General features: G+C 39.4%; 1 protein-coding gene across 1 annotated transcript in view; it reads right to left on the bottom strand.

Annotated features, from left to right (window-relative positions):
- IGFBPL1 (insulin like growth factor binding protein like 1) overlaps positions 1 to 15,750 on the bottom strand; it is a 60,204-nt gene extending 44,454 nt beyond the window's left edge. The window contains exon 1 of the mRNA XM_072596732.1: positions 14,743 to 15,750. Coding sequence (XP_072452833.1) covers positions 14,743 to 15,226 — 484 coding nt within the window. The 5' untranslated portion in view covers positions 15,227 to 15,750. The remainder of the gene's footprint in view (positions 1 to 14,742) is intronic.
- Between the last annotated feature and the right edge of the window lie 1,288 nt (positions 15,751 to 17,038).

The raw sequence follows: 17,038 nt of genomic DNA, 5'->3' as shown, positions 1-17,038 counted from the left end.
ATGTGTTTGTGGTATGTGTGTGTGTGTGTGTGTGTGTGTGTGTGTGTGTGATGGGCAGCTAGGTAGCACAGTGGATAAAGCACTGGCCCTGGAGTCAGGAGGAGGACCTGAGTTCAAATGTGACCTCAGATATTTACTACCCGTGGGACCCTGGGGAAGTCATTTAACCTTGACTGCCTCAAAAAACAAAAATAGGGTTAGAGATTTCTGGCTAGAAGATACCTTTGAAATCATCTTGTCCAACTCCTTCATTTTACAATTGAGGCCCAGACAAATTAAGTGATCTATCCCGGCTCACATAGGTGCTAAGTCACAGAGCCTTTGTACCGCCAATTCTATACCAGTTCTTTGCACTGCCAACAATGCAGCATGCCACCTTCCTCCCTCCAGGTAGGTATCATAAGATTTTTATTTTGTTTTTTATAGAAAGGGAGACAGGACCTGTTATTTCATCCACGTACAGAATTCTCAATATGTAAGGCCCTTCCACCAATGCAGATCAGTTAGCTCCTGCATAATTTAGTCTTAGAGAATGCCAGGGCAGGTAAATGACTTGCCCTTGGGTACAAATGCTTGTTGATCGATTATGAAAGCAGAACTCTTGTCAAAGGATCATCTCTGTAGAGTTGAATGTAGCCTAAAAGATAATAAAATCCAACTCCTTCATTTTATGGATAAGGAAACAGAGGTATGGAAAGGTAAACTGATTTGTCTACTCCAAGGTCTTTCTTCTATGCACTTTGCCCTGCTGCCTCTCATTGTATTATTGCTCCCATTTTACAGATGAGGAAACTGAGGCTCAGAGAATTTAAAAGACTTGTACAAGATTTTACAACCAATAAGTGTTAGATTTTGAATTTGGGTCTTTCCTGACTTCAAGACCAGAATTCTTTCATTACCCCCTACTTCCCACTCCTGGAAGTCTTCACGCAGAGGCTAGGTGATCACCTCTCATGAAGAGTGTATTAAAAAATCTTACTCAAGTACAGCTTGGTCTATATGCTATCCGGTCCCTTCTAAATATGAGATGTTATTTCTATTCAACTAATAGGAGCTAGGCAGGCAGTTTTAATATCCCCTCTTATCATCAAGTCAAGAGGGATTAAGACCCAGCTGTCTTAAACAGGTTATAAAATTAAACGCTCCTATTCCCTGTATCCACTGGATTTAATTTTATATCTCAGACTCTGGCCATTGTCTCTGAAACATCTCTGAAAAGTGATAGTAGAGAAATAAACCCAGATTCCCTGTGTGTAGTTTCAAATTATTATAAAACTTCATTGATTTAGAGTCCATTAATTCAGAATGTGGTTATTCCACATCAGCCTTTGTCTCAAATTTGCCTTTATACTAGGAAATTAATAAAGTAATAATCTGTAGCCAACAATAAAAGTGTTCAAAGAACCGGAAATTGCAGGGATACAACTTCTGTAACGAGAATTTGATACCAAAAATAAAAAAGGAAACAGAGAGCACATAGCTGCCTTTGATGAGTTCAAGTTACTGGACGCAGATGAAAAAACTCTCAGATTACTGAGACGTTCAAGGTGAGTGTCCTTGGAAAGATTAGAGAGAGTAGGAGGATTGAAGAAGGGCAGATGTTGTCCTGACTTTTTTTTTAATGGAATAAAATGCAGTCTGAAACAACAAGCCCAGTGAATTTTGATTCCTGGTGAAAAAATTCTTAAAGCACATTATTAAAAGAGATGTTTAGTGAATATCTAGAAAAGGAAGAGGTCTAACACAGCTGCATCAAGAAGTAACACAAGGGACCCAGTGAACAGTTATTAATGGCCCCAAAGTCAACTTGAAGGGAGGTCTCTGGTGAAGGGCTACAGAGGTCTGCAGTCTATCCTGTACTGTTTAAAGAAGTACTTATTCAATTTGTAGATGACACAAAGCTGGAAGGAACAGTAAAAATGTTGGATATTTTTGTCTTAGGACATGGGAGGACTTGCATGAACTGATGCAGTGTGAAACGAGCAGAACAATTTATAGGATAATAACAGCATTGTAAGAATCAACAAATATGGAAGACAAAGATCTCTGATTAGCACAATGACCAAATATGATTTCAGAGTTTCTATGATGAAGAATGCTACCCATCACCAAGAGGTGATGGATTAATATGCAGAATTTCAAAATGAGACACATTTTCAGACTGGGCCAATGGGAGTATTGTTTTGCTACACCATACATATTTGTTACAAGGGTTTTATTTTCTTTCTCTTTTTTTTAATTGGAGGTAAATAGGTGAGAAGCAGAAGGGTAGAAAAGGAAGAAAGGAAGGAAGGGAAGGAGGGACGGAGGGAGGAGGAAAGGAAGGAATGGAAGCAAGGAAAGAGGGAGGGAAGGAAGGAACAAAGAAGGAAAGGAGAGGTTGAGAGAAGGGAAGGAAGGAAGGAAAGAATAAAGGAAGGCAGGAAAGAAGGAGAAGGAAGCAAGGAAAGAAGAAAGTAAGGAAGAAAAGAAAAAAGAAAAAAGGGGGAGTTTCATGTACAATCCTCTTTTTCTGTTAAACGATGTATTTGTAAATCCTATTTTTATTTCGTTTTTCAAATTAAAATTAAAATAAAATGAATATTGTCCAAAAGTACAATGGGTTGTTTGAGCACTATTAGAGTATTCCTCACTAGAGGTCCTTAAGCAAACCTGGATGACTGTCCATTGGCAGTATTTTATACATTTCAACTGATGGCCTCTGAAGTTGTTTCCAAGTATGAAATTCTATGATTTTGTGAATTGTCCACATAAGTAGTGTAGACAGTAGGCACATACACACGGATAATAGTCACTACAAGACAAGTACTTGTGCTCAATTATGTGATACAAACTAAAGCTTCTGTAAGAGGCTCAGAGAGTAAGAAGAAGTCACCTGAATTCAGGCTGAAGGGGACCTCAGATTTTTTTTTAATCTAAAGTTTTATAATTTTGAGAAGGACATCATTGGAGACCAAAGAATTGACTTGCCCAAGGTTTCACAGCTAGTTGGTAGCAGAACCAGGAAGACCCAGGTTCCTTAAGTTCTAGCCTAATGCTTTTTCCTACCTTACTTGACCTACCTAAATGTGGTTGGATGGTGCTATTCTCACCATAGTTTGCTGAACAGACTATGTCGCTGATGACTCAAGAATCATTAGGTATAAACATTTACTGATCGTATTTATAAAAACTAGAGCTAGAACAAGATGTCACTTTAACTATTTTCAATAATTCTTAATCTCACAACTGGTTTCCCACCAGGCTTAAGTAGAATTTCTTCTGAATCTTTGAATTTGCAGCCAAAAGTTCTTCCTGAAAAAAAATTCCTCCAGTTTACTTTTGAGTTTCAAGGCAGCTTGGCATCAAAAATTAATGGGCTGCCAGCTGTTTACATTTAGTCTAATTAAAAAGATGATCTAACCATTCCCTCCAGCTCCTCTGCTCTCACCTACTGGATCTGGGAGCTGTCAATCTTGTCCTCAGCTCAGCTCTAGTTTCACTGAGTTGAAAGATCTGGTTCTCCATAGCCTTGGGCAGAGATTTAACTGCCACTGCTTTCTCAGCTACTCCCTCATTTCTAGGAAAGTAATTCCTCCCTTCCCTTCTGACTTCTCTTTTCCTCTTCTACTTCGCATGGCCAAAACCAAAAGAGACAAACATCAAAGTCACCTTGTGTGTCTGGACATGAACAGAATAAATGCTCTTCGTTGTCTTTGGAAAGAGTTCTTTTCTTCCAAAACAATGAACCTCCCTCTGTCCTCTGACCTACTTTCCTCCTTCCCTTGTGACTCCCTATATCTAACTTCCAGATATCTATTTGGCTTCTATAGTGACACATATAGAATTAGCCTGCTTTGAATACACAGTCCTTCTTTTACAATGACTGTGTCTCTTCCCAAAACATAATTTTCAAATAAACTTAAAACGAAGAACTGTTTTTTTTATAAAGCAATAAAACAACTTTTTCACAAGCATAGAGACAAAAGTTGAAGCCATGGTAACAGAAATGCCATCAGAGGGAAAGAGAACAAAGGGAATATCCAGCTTGATGGCAAGAGAAAATGAGAAGTTATTAATAAAAATTGAGAAGGAATAGTTGGATAACAGAGAGCAACATCAGGAATATGGATTCTTTCAGAAATCAAGGGAAGAGATCAGTTCCAAAAGAACGAACCTCTGAATAAAAGGGTAGGGGACTGTGAGCAAAGAATATTTTATTCACTACTAGCCTCAGTGGCAGAACTGGCTGATTTTGCTTAACCATTTTGTTGTTGTTTTTAGAGGGAGCATCTGGAAAGTATTATTTAGAAACAAAATAAATCAACAAAACATTTTTTAAAATAAAAGCAAAAGAATGGTACCTGAGAAAGGTTGCAAAAAAAAAAATGAAGATGGAAGGAAAAGGTAATGCAATAACAATAAGGAAGTTGGTATTGGCAATGTTTTTTAAGAACAGTTCCAAGAGAGTTGTTTGAAGGAAAATAGAAAGAAACATCTAAAAAAAGAATTGAATGTAACCCTGCTTTGCATGAAAATCGTACTAAAAAAATATTCAATACCTTCAAGGTTCCCTTTTTGACTTGGATTATCATCTCAGCAGATTGCAGAAATCTCTATACAAGCTGTATTGCTTTAAAAAAAAAACTACATCTTTAAAGGGCATTTTCTTTGCTACTATTCACATGCAAAATGACTTGTTATCTTCGGACTACAGAGAGGGCTATCTGATACCAACAGTCGGAACCAGGAAGTAAGGCATCAGGATGCCACAAATCGTTTTTACAGGGCTCTTTCCTCCTCAGGAAGGAGATCTCAAAAGTCAAGAATCCCATCTCCTCATGATTTATGTATCTGATACTGCATTTTAAACTTAGATCAAACAGGAAACATCAACCTATAAATAGAGTGGAAAACAATGACTAGTTCTTAAATTTAAAAATAAAAGAGCCATATCATTTGACAGTATTTTTTGGAAATGTTAATAGCAAAATTTTATATTTCAGCTTTAAATCAAGAAGATGGTTTCGATGCCACCTTTCTTTTCTGAGTTTATACAGAATTTAAGCAAATTCTGAAAAAGTCCCTGTTTTTACTGAGATTGAGGTTAAAAAAATGAAAAGTAAACTATTATTACTAAATTAAGTTGCCACACACCACCCTTCATATGATTTGCAACATGGAAAATTTAGGGTGAGACACTTGCTTCCCATCACAGTAGTGTTAGGGCACAATAAAGCTAGAAAGAACAACTTTTGGTTCACTCAGAGCACTGAACCTGGAGTCAGGAAGACCTGAGTTCAAATTCTGACCTCAGAGAATTCCTTACTGTGTGACCTTGGGCAAGTCACTTATCTATTTCCTTCAGTTTGCTCATCTGTAAAATGGAGATAACAATAACTCCTATTTTTTAGAGTTGTTATGAAAGTCAAATGAGATAATCATAAAGTGCTTAGCACGGTGCCTGACAAACTGTAGGCAAACATGTAAATGTCAACTGATCGTAGTAGTAGCAGTAGTCATTGTAGCAGTGTTGAGGTCTAGGGGTATTGGGACCCCAAAATTCAAGGGCAAGCGACTCAGGTCCTGTCTCAAATTGATTCGACCCAAACCTTCTTTCAGATAAAACAAGGTTTATTAGAACATTGGTATGGTTGGGTAAGACTTGAAGAATCCATTCTAGCAGCCAGATTTTAAGAATCTGAGCATTGGCCAGACTCTTAAGGAATCTGAGCAATTTAATGGGGGGGTAAGATGGACCTTATATACATGAACATTAGAGACCTGGGTCATGTGGGAAAGTCCAGGGGCTTTTTCTTTTGGGGATCCAGATTCCAAAGACATGGTCTTTTCCTTTTGGGGGTTCATCCCTATCAGTAGTAGTAGTAGTAGTAGTAGTAGTAGTAGTAGTAGTAGTAGTAGTAGTAGTAGTAGTAGTAGCAGCAGCAGCAGCAGCAGCAGCAGCAGCAGCAGACAAAGCCAATTACTTTTTATATCATTTTTATTACTCGGCAGACTTAATATATTGGAAAATTATGCACTGGAAAAAAAATGATCTATGTTAGCAATAAATGCAAACCTTCCACAAAGGATCTATGAGCAAATTCACATTTAAGTAACTCTAGCCTAAGACCATCGGCATAGCTATCTACAGCAGTCCTAAAAATCAGAGAAACACAGGATTCAAAGTCATGAAGACTATTAGCATTGACTTGAGTTAGATAGATTAAAGAAATTCCTAACCAATAAGGAACAAGAAACTTTACCTGTCTTAGCTTTTCAAAGTCACCAAAGCACACTTTTCAAATATTTCACTGTTAGCCTTATCATTCTAAGACAAACCATGATCTTATTGCTAATAACCCCCTCAACATACTCTGCCAAATCAGGTAATTTTGCATATTGAAAAATATTTCCCTGCATTTGTAAAAGGTTTTCTGCAAATAGACCACCAGCACGCACTTGTCCATAAAGTGTAAGCTCTGGATCCATTTCATTAGTATAAGGAATATCTGGTGAAAAACTTCCTCTAAGGAAGCAGGTCTACTTCTCTAATATTAAAGAGATCCCAAAATAATGAGAGGTTAAGTGACTTGCCTGAGATGACATAGCCATTAGTATCAGAGTCAGAAATGGAAGCCAAGTCTTTGTGGCTCCAAGGCTGCCGTTCCATCCACTAGACCACATGGCCTCTCTTGGCCTATAGGAAGCAATAAAAACTCTAAAACCCTGTGGTTCTATCAACATGGGTTCTCAACTTACAAACGTAGGTTGCAAATCTTCCATTTTCAGTTGATTATTTCATGAGTTTCTTGACCAAAGAAAGACACTCCCTGGTAACCAGCCTTCTAGTGATGATGCTCTAAGGATTCCACTAGACTGTTCTCTGCCCAGCAATAAGAAGGAAACCCAGCAATCAGGATTATTCAGTTTTGGGCAGCCCCTTATCCCTCATTTATTGATAAGAAAAGCTAACCAATTTGAAAACCTGAACAAAGTGCTGTTTTAGAAGACTAGAGTACAGCAAGCTTTGTTCTTAAGCTTTATCCTTTGGATCCACATGAGTCCTGGTCACCAAAGAAACCAAACCAAGGAGACAGGGAAAAGTGAAAGAAGAAGAGACTTCTTTAACAATAATTACTTTGCCTTACTCATCCCATACACTAGAAATGTACTATCTCACCAAAGCACTAGCTGCTCTAACTCATTCTCAGCTTTCTAAGAGTAGTGGCACACCTCTGCAGAGACCCTTACCATTTGTTATTACAGTTATCAAGACCTAGGACAAGCCTCAGTGAGGGGCAGAGAGAGGCAAGGGGAGTCATACTTGACTGCAATTGTTATTAAATCCATTTTTTTGTCCTGCACTCTTAATCAATAATGTTTTTGTATCCTTTGATGGTCTTAGTAAAGGTATAATTGGCAGTGCTGTAATCTGAGAGTATTCATTCTGAACTGAATCTGGAATCTGAGGCCCCTCAGGGTGAATTCAGTAGATATTTCTGAAAAGAAAATTCCAATTCCCTCCTTATAATAAGGGATTTGGAAAAGAATACTAGGAAGACCTTTGTTTTCCTTCCATTAAAAGCGTCTTCCTCTTATCCCCAGGGACCTCACAATTTCTGATGGATGGATGGTTAGAAAAACCATAAATGGGAGAAATTGTAGCAGGTAAATGCAAATGAGTTTTAAGTGTCTTTTAAGGTTATTGTTTTGTTCATAAATATAACCTCATTCAAGCTACATGAAAATACACATGCTTTCATATACCATAAATATATATTTTGCATCACTAGAGTTTTTCAACATCATTAAATTTTCCAGATAATTTCTTTTTTACATTTTAAGTGATTATCCCTTAATTACCTTGGTGGGAAAAAAACTTTTTAAACATGTTGATTCTGGTGAACTGAAACTAACTATAATGACGAGTAATAATCCCAGAAAACAGATGGTATAACAAAATATGCTCCTTTCAATAGAGGTGTGGAAGACTACAGAGACAGAAGATTACATGTGCTTTCAAATGCAACTGATTTGTCACTTCACATACCAGCTTTCATGCCATAAGTGAGGTGAGATCCTAATTTCAGATCTTTTGTACCTGATGATCAGTACTATGGAAAGTGAGAATCAAGTCCCCTTTAAGAACTGCGTTGTTACACCTCTTTGTCTGTTTAAGGAAAGACTCAACCAGTATAGGTCCTAGAACTCTAGGTCTGAAGTTATACTGTGTCTGTGGGGGCAGGGCAGGGAGAGGATTATAGAATCTAGGCACTTGGTAGATATTTACTATTTTTTACTATTTTTACTATTTACTATTTTACTATTTACTATTATGTATTGTCTACTGTTTACTAGATGTTGTTTATTTTCTGATTGATTTTATACTAAGAATAAAATACTGAAGGCATTATTTCAGCATGTGTCTGTTTCTAGGGAAATTTGCTACCATTATGCCAAAGTTACATTCCTAGTGCTTATTGAACTGTAACATGGTAGGGGCTCAGAGTTAAGTTATATCCTCACATCCTTTGAAAATAAGTTAGTGCTGCTCACAGAGAAGCAGATCTGCAGGACAGAAGATCTCACACTCTTTGGTAACCATAGAGACCACAATATCTAATCAGTCCTCCTACAGGTCATATACAAACCACCAGGGTGATCTAATATTTTTAGACCCTATCCCTCCAGGCAGCTGTCTCTTTTTCAGGTGCACTAAAAGACCTTCTCTCACCTCAATGGAGAGGGATACAGAAGGGGGAAAAAGAATTTATACAGTACCTACTATGGTCCAGGCACTGTGCTAAGTGCTTTTTACAAACATTATCAAAGTATGCTCATAACAGTCCTTCGAGGTAGGTACTATTATTATTCCCATTTTGTAGTTGGAGAAACTCAGGCAAACAGAGTTTAAGTGACTTGCCCAGGGTCATATAGATAATGTCCAAATATCAGTTCAGGCTCTCTTGACTTCAGGGACCGAGCTCTATCCACTAAGCCACCAGCTACCTCTAACTTCAACCAACTCTGCTTGTTCTATTAGCTTTGCAAGAACAACAGGTGAACTGGACACAGATTCAGCAAAGTGAATTTGACCGTTCTCTAGTAACTTCTTCAAGGTTACCAAGCTTATAAATAGCATTCCTAGGACTCATGCTCATGTCTTTTAGTTCCAAGTACACAAAGCAAAAGATAAAATTTAACACTAGGAAGTAAAAGAAATTTACTTTGGAATGATAGTGACTCTAACGGAGAAACTACTATTCTGTATGCTGAATCAGAGAAAATTTCTTTGTGGGATGTAAGAAAAAAATTCAAATGAAACCAAATGGCAGACCTTAATAAACTTAATAATTATTTATTTTTTCAAGCATTAAAATTACAATTAGATTTGTTAGAGATTGAAATTTAACCCAAAAACCTTCTCCATTACAACAGGGATAAATGTTTAATTAAATGTATGAGCATTACATTTACCACAAAAGGTGAGATTCAAATCAACATTATCTTGTTTAATTTGTATTAATTAGAAAAAGACAACATAAAGAACTGAATGAAAGTTAATTATAGTTAAAGGATTCCTGTGAGGAAACTAGCCAAGAATTATGATCTGCCTTGAATGTTTTCTGTCTCTTAAAGACCTGAATGGTCAACATGACACAGTGAAAAGAAGACTAACTTTATATTTAGAGGGCCTGGGTTCAGATCATGACACTTACTACCTAAATGACTTTGACACAGTCACTGAACTTTCCTGCACCTCAGTTTCCTCATCAGATTCAGAGCAAATTCCCTCAGTTAGTTTCACCGCAACAATGCTTTGACTGTTACTAGCTTTCATTCAGAGTTTTGTCTTGTCTTTTGACAGTATAGTGAAAAGGTTCAACTAGAAGGCCTTGGAGATCTCTTCCAGATATATATTGAAGACTAGTGCACTTTTCAGAGTCCACTGGCATTACTTTCCCTGCCTGTTGTACACCCTTCAAGAGTTATTTCCTTTCCTCTTCAGGAGATCTTTCTTTCTACCTGAGTTACTAACTACCACTTTACAGAATCTAGGATGCTAAAGTCTATTGAGCATTCATACCAATTTTCCTTATGGTTGCTGCTGTTTGCCCTTTGTTCTCAAAGAGGATCACGACATCAGGAAGTTGATGCCATGACATGCAAGTGAATTGGATTTAAGTGAGGGAAGATTGGGCAAAGTCACCAGCCTCACTTTCTCCTCCAGAACCATTTGGGTCTAGAAGTCAGATATAGATCAGGACAACTGTAGATCACCCTGCTCCTTTTGGTGAAGGGATTAGATAAATAGAACATTTACAATTGTCACCATTCATCTAGTCTCCAACTCAGTTTATTCTGGGTTAAAATGTCTAATTAGATTTCTGGTCATTGCAGTTTTTCCACCTCAGATCTAGATCTAAAGTCTATAACTAATTCTTTCTCTTTATATTCTTATTTAATCATGAGATCCTCTGACATCCAGTTTGCTTCTTCACGTGCCAGTCTTCATCAACCTCAGTCATCTCCAAAGTGAACTCCCCCTACCCAATACCTATTCCTTATAAGGTATCCACAAAGCATATCTAGGGTTTTTACTAGGCTCTGGGTATTGGCAAAGATGATCTTTCCAGACAATGACTTGATAGCAAAGCACTTAAATTTACTAATGTTTATAATTTAGAAAACTCAACACACCAGTGCCTTCCTATTTGCCCTCCAAATCGCTCCTATTAGGGGAGGGAGTTTAACAGTTCAAGGAGGCAAAATATGTTGCAGGAAGAGTACTAAACCTGGAATTAGGAGACTTCAATTTTAATACTGGCTCTGACATTTATTAGGTGTTTGAAACTAGACATACCAATTAATTTTTATGACTCAGTTTCTCTGCCAGTAAATAGAGATTACATTTGTACTATATGACTTACAGAGTTCTTATAAGCAAAGTACTAAATAGCATTTAAAGCAATGTATAAATAAGAATTGCTAGCAGCAGCAACAGTAGCATTACTGAAAAATAAGAATTTTGAAAACTTTTTAAAAACTGCGTTCCCGAGAAACCTGGGCTTTTGTAAAATAGTCCAACTATTTTATTTCAAATGTAGATCAACTAAAGAGGACACTGATTCAGTGTCTGGTGCTTTATTATACAATTCAAGAAGTTTTAAAATATAGAAACGTTATTGATCATTCAGTAAGCCTGAAAACAGATTTTTGATGTGTCAGTCTATCATGAATGAAATAGTCCTGCGTAATGGTGCTTACTCAGACAAGAAGAAGCAAAATCAATGTTTCCTTAAATCTTTTGCCCTATAGAAAAACTGATGTCCTCATTTCAAAAAAATTTAACATGCAAATGAGAAGGGACAGTTTTATTAAAGATATTAGAAGCACAACAGCTGCTACTCATGCAGCTCTTCTTCACTCAATTCTCCTCCCAAAGGGAGCTGTTAAAACACTATTCCTGCTGTTTATGGCTGAGTAAATGGTTGCTCTGGGTCAGCATATAATTAGGTACTTACTGGTCTATAAAATGACCCTTCTGGTTGCAATTTTTTGTCTTGCTCCTATCAGAAAACTGTCATGAAGTGCAACAAAATATGCTTCCGTTCAAAAGAGAAATTATGACAAATACTAGAGAGAAATACGCAACTTTTAAGTGGAAAATACAAAGCCCTGGCTGATATTTGATCCTGATATTACTAACATTGTATTTTAAAAATAGCCTCTTTAATTTCTTCAGTTTGATGATTTGATATGACTGCACTCCCATAACAACTGGCATTTATGGAGCATTTAATGGTTTACAGAGCACTTTCTTTACAACAGCCCTGTGAGGTAAACGTTATTGTCATCTCCCTTTTACAGATACTAATAACAGTTCATATTTACATAAGCACTAAAAGATTTACAAAGCTTTTACGTACATTATCTCATCTGATCCTCAGTATGATCTGTCACATAGATGCTACTGTTACACAGAATAGGGAAGCCGAAGCTCAGAGAGGGTCAGTCACTTGCCTGTCCTCACACAGCTAGTAAGTATCTGAGGGAGACGTTAAAGCCAGATCTTCTTGACTCCAAGTCAATTAACTACTTTAGTCCCTGTAGCATACTAGGAAGAGAGAAGTTCAGAATGATTATTTGCCATGGTTTACTCAGCTAATGAGTGTGAGATCTATGATTAGAAATTATATCTTTCCTAACTCTATTTCAACAATTCGGTTCACATGTATTAAGTTTGCCAGCTCTGTTCCCTGCCTTTTGCTAGGAACTGAGCATGCAAAGGAAAAGTGCCTACCTTCAAGAAGCTTATATCCTACCATGGGGGAAAGAACATATAAGTATGTGTACATGCAAAATCTGAGAAGAAAGAATACACTAAAAAGAGGAGGATCAGGAAAGGTGTCCAATAGGAGAGGATATCTGAACTGAGCCTTGAAGAAAGCTAAGAATTCCAGAGATGAGGAGGGAGTGGATTCTACTTGGAGGCAGAAGGGGATAGAAGGGAAAGATAAAAGTTTGTTGTTGTTTAGTTGTGTCTGACTCTTCGTGATCCCATTTGGAGCTTTCTTGGCAAAGATATTGGAGTGGTTTGCCATTTCCTTCTCCAGCTCATTTTACAGATGAGAAAACTGAGGCAAACAGGGTTAATCAACTTACCTAGGGGTCACCAACTAGTATGTTTCTGAGGCTAGATTTGAACTGAGGTCCTCATAACACCAGAGTGGGCACTCTATTCACTGTCCTACCTCTGAGTGCAATGTGAATTCACATTATGTGAAGGCAATCTGAAAAGGTAAGCTATAGCCAAACTGTGAAGGAGTTATAACGGCTAAGTTGAGTATTTTGTTCAGTGTTCTTCCGAATATATCACTCTACTCCTTAAGGGGATACTAACTTTTCCTAACAGATTTGGAATTCAGTTCAGTGCTGAGCATGAGAAGGATCATGTTAGTCTCAAACTACTTCACTAAATCTCTTCTTTTCATAAGATCATAAATGTACAGTTAGCAGGAACCCTTTGATTTTACAAATGAGGAAACTGAGGCCCAGGGATTGACAGATAGTAACTGTCTGACATAAGATTTGCACCCAAATGTTCCTGACTACAAGTCCAGCACTCTAGCCACTAGACCTCACGACCTCATTCATTATGATGTTTATTCACTACTTATAGTTTTGATTTTAAGACCATATTGCTTCAGTGAAGAAGTATTTGTCTTAGGTTACCAGTATTCTCCAACTCTAGGTCTTAAACAAAGAAAAGGTGGATATTTCATTTTTATCTGATGAGCAGAGTCCTGAAAAATATTGTTTCTCCATTGAGATAAATTCTTGTGGGTGAGTTGTTGAGAAATCCTGCTTATGAGATGCACAAGAGAAATGAATATAAAAATACCACTTAAAAAGTTCTTTAACATCTTGAGTACTATGACTATCTAAACTTTTTAGATGTTTTAGCTGGTTTCAGATGTCATGGGTTGAATGGAGGAAATAAATAGCTGTCCTATAGCTCTGTATATTGAATCTTTTTTTTAAGGGTCTCTGTTAATCTTCAGGGTGGAGGAACCTAAACAGGGGTCATTTAGAGGTTTTGATTTAGAGATTTTCCCTGTAGTTTTACTCTGAGGTCCAGCCATAATGAGCCAGAAAGTGAGAGAAAAGTCTGATCCCTTTTCTTTGGGGTCAGGCTCTCCCAAGATCGAACCCTGTCTGTCTGAATCCAGAGCTGGGCCCCTCAGTGGGAAGAAGGCATCCCCCAACAGACAATGCCACAGAACTATAGGGCTTCATTCGTAGCTCTCAAAGTATCTTTTGTCTCTTGGGTCTTTTGATTTCTTTAATCCCTTTCAGTTTACCAAATCATTCTTTGTTCATCCATCACATCTTCCTAATCCATGGATCTATCTTCAGAGTAATACACAAGATCAAAAAGAATTAGATATGTACATTTTTGAAGCTATTTTTATATTATCTACTTTCATTTAGAGAGAAAATCTTCATTTTCAGAACAAACAAACCAACCCTTTCAGACCTACGAGGTTTTCTCAGTCCAAGACCGGGAGGCAATGTTGAAGAACACCATTTAGTTAGAGAGGTCATTGCTTCCCAAGAAAAGGAATCAATATAATGCTGGTGTGGTTCAATCCAGTCCTAGCGAGAGGGGGGCAAGGGGAGGCTGGACTGCAAGGATCCACAAACGAGAATGAAAAGTTCTTCCCTAGCAAGAAGCCAATACGGAATCCAAACACCGAAATAATGAGTGCTCTTATCATCTCAATAATAAAAATAAAAATGACGATGAAATCTGTCGAAACCGTGAACGTCTGGCAATTCCATCCCACTGGTAAGTTTGTCAATAGACACTCAAGTGTGGGGAGGAGAGGAAAGAGATGAAGGGGACCTCTGACTTAAAGCCATTGGGAAGAAGCCTTCTATGAGTTTCATGTTCCTGCATTTTTCTCTATCCCCGGGTCTTCTGGACTTTTGATCTGAAAGGGTCATGCCCTGGAGACCAGGCGAGGGGAGCGCGTTCGGACTTTGTGACAGAACCCGATATCTGCCCTGTTTGTCTCCTCTCCCTCCCCCCACCCCCAACATCCTCCCACCTTCTCCCTTTGTAAGTCAGGGATCCAGTTAAGAGTTGCCCTACACGGGGGTCAGAGGGGTCGCGTGGCAGGTTCTCCCTGCCCAGCTCTGTCCTCCGCCGCTCCTTGCCCGGGATCCCCCAGCTTGGTCAGGTATGGGACTCACCCAACTTGCACTCGCCATCGTGAGCCTTGTGGACTCGCTCGCGGCCAGCCCTCACCGACACCCAGCTGTGCAGGTGCAGGGCGCACACGCTCTGGTAAGAACGGCCGTCGGACCCGCACACGGCGCCGTCCTCCTTGCACACACACAGCCCCGTGCCCTCCAGCTCCTCGGGGAGCGGCTCCTCCAGCACCTCCCGGGACTGGCTCACGCAGACTAGTCCCGGGCCGCAGCGGGCGTGGCGCCCCCGGCCCGCGCCCCCTCTGCCCCCGCACAGCTCGCCCTCGGCGCCCAGGCACTGCTCGCAGCACCCGCAGTCGTCCCGCACCGAGAGCTCCGGAGCCTGGCATCGCACCAGCTCGCAGCTCTCCTGGATGCACTGGCCGCACTCGCGGGGGTTAGCACTGTCGTGTGCCGCAGTCGAGCGATGGGACCAGACACACAGGAGCAGAAGCAGCAGGAGCGGGAGGAAGGTGAAGCGGGACATGGTGGGGCCCGGAGGGTCAAGGAAGAGCGAGAAACAGCGACTGGCTGGGAAAGAGGCACTCTGAGCTTCAGAATGGACAGCGGCAGCTGGCTGGCGGCGGAGGGGGAGACACACCCATTCCTTTACGGGGGCGGGGAAGGAGCTGACACAGGACTAGCCTCAACTCTTCAAAGCCAGAGCTATAGGGACTGCGACAAAGTCAAAACAGAGGAGGGGAGCATCTCACTAAGAGCACCGGCCTGTACTGGATCTTCACAATGGTGAAATGTAGGTTGTAGAATTATTTAGAGTCCAAAGGAATTTTCTGAGGGTTCCAGCCTTCTCATTTTACAAACGCGAATGCTAAGGTCCAAGTCACTTAGCTAGTAGCACAAAGAAGTGGAATCGGACCATTTTGACTCCAGATCTGGCGTTCCTTACACCATGCCATCCTCTCTCCTTCAGATTTGTCACATTTCTAATATGCCGGAAGCTGGAGCACTGGCATGACAACCCTTCTGTTTCAGTTCTTATAAGAGAAGTTGAGGAATTCTTCCCATAGTCTGATTAAAGCAGTTTTATTTTTTAAATAATGTTGAAGTTAAAACTAAATACCTACTGTGAGAAGAAAATTGGAGTAGGAAGTAGGAAAGAGGCAAAATATGGATATATGGTCCCTGTGGTCATGAAGCATCCAATCTAAGGAGAAAACAAACAAAAATGACAACCATACAAAATATTGCATGATCCGTACTCTAGAAAAATGCAAAGTGTCAATGTGAAGTCTAAAGCGGGAGAGAGATTATTACACTTTGCACAGTATGATAGTTACTGAAAAGGAAGGGGAAGGGGGGAAAAACTACTTTTATAAATCCACTAAGTTAACTGGGCAGAAACTGTCATTTTCTTGTTGTGGCATTGGTTTCAATCCTGTCCGGATTCTTCATGACCTCTTTTGGGGTTTCCTTGGCAAAGATACTGGAGTAGTCTGCCATTTCCTTCTCCAGCTCATTTTACAGATAAGGAAACTGAAGCAAATAGGGTTGTGACTTGCTTAGGGTCATATGGCTGAAAGGGTCTGAGGCCAGATTTCCACTCAAGTCTTCCTGACTCCAGGCCCAGCACTCTATCAGATGCACCACCTAGCTATCCCAAAGAGTGAGTTTACAACACAGCAAACATAGCAGTATAGAGACACCCAAAATTTCAAGAGAAAACAAACTAATGAAGGAGCCAATAGCAAAACCAATGACTTCAGAGGGCTATATAAGTGCACAAAATGTAAATGACAGCAAAATGAACTAGAAATCCTAAAGCAGGAATGATCAAGAAAACTTGGTGGGGTCAGACCAATGGTTGGGACTTGACTCTGGAAAGATAAAACATTCAAATAGAACAAGATAGGTAAGAAGACCCAGGACGGTGTAGAATAGCATCAAACATTAAAAAATAAAAAACAGTTACATGAGTAAATCCAGGAACCAGAATGGGAAAGCCCGGTGATTTGAATAAAGGTCAACCTAGGCAGAAAGGAAAGTGACAGTTATCAGAATAAACTATGGACCATGTAGACAGAAGGACAAAATAAATGAGCCACTGAGTTCTGAAAGCAGATCACAAGCCAGGTAGCTAGGTGGTAGAGTGGATTGAGGGCCCTGCCTGGCATCAGGATTCATCTCATCTTCATGAGTTCAAATCTGGTCTCCACCATTTAGTAGCTGTGTGACTGTGGGCAATTTATCTATAACCCTGTTTGCCTCAGTTTTCTCATGTGGGAAAAAGAGATGATAATAGTACCTATCTCACAGGTAGGTTGTGAGGGATTGTTGTGAG

This window comes from Notamacropus eugenii, chromosome 3, assembly GCF_028372415.1.
Source record: "Notamacropus eugenii isolate mMacEug1 chromosome 3, mMacEug1.pri_v2, whole genome shotgun sequence".
Taxonomy (NCBI): Eukaryota; Metazoa; Chordata; class Mammalia; order Diprotodontia; family Macropodidae; genus Notamacropus; species Notamacropus eugenii.
The sequence above is the reverse complement of the archived record's forward strand: the minus strand, read 5'-3'. Positions and strand labels throughout refer to the sequence as shown.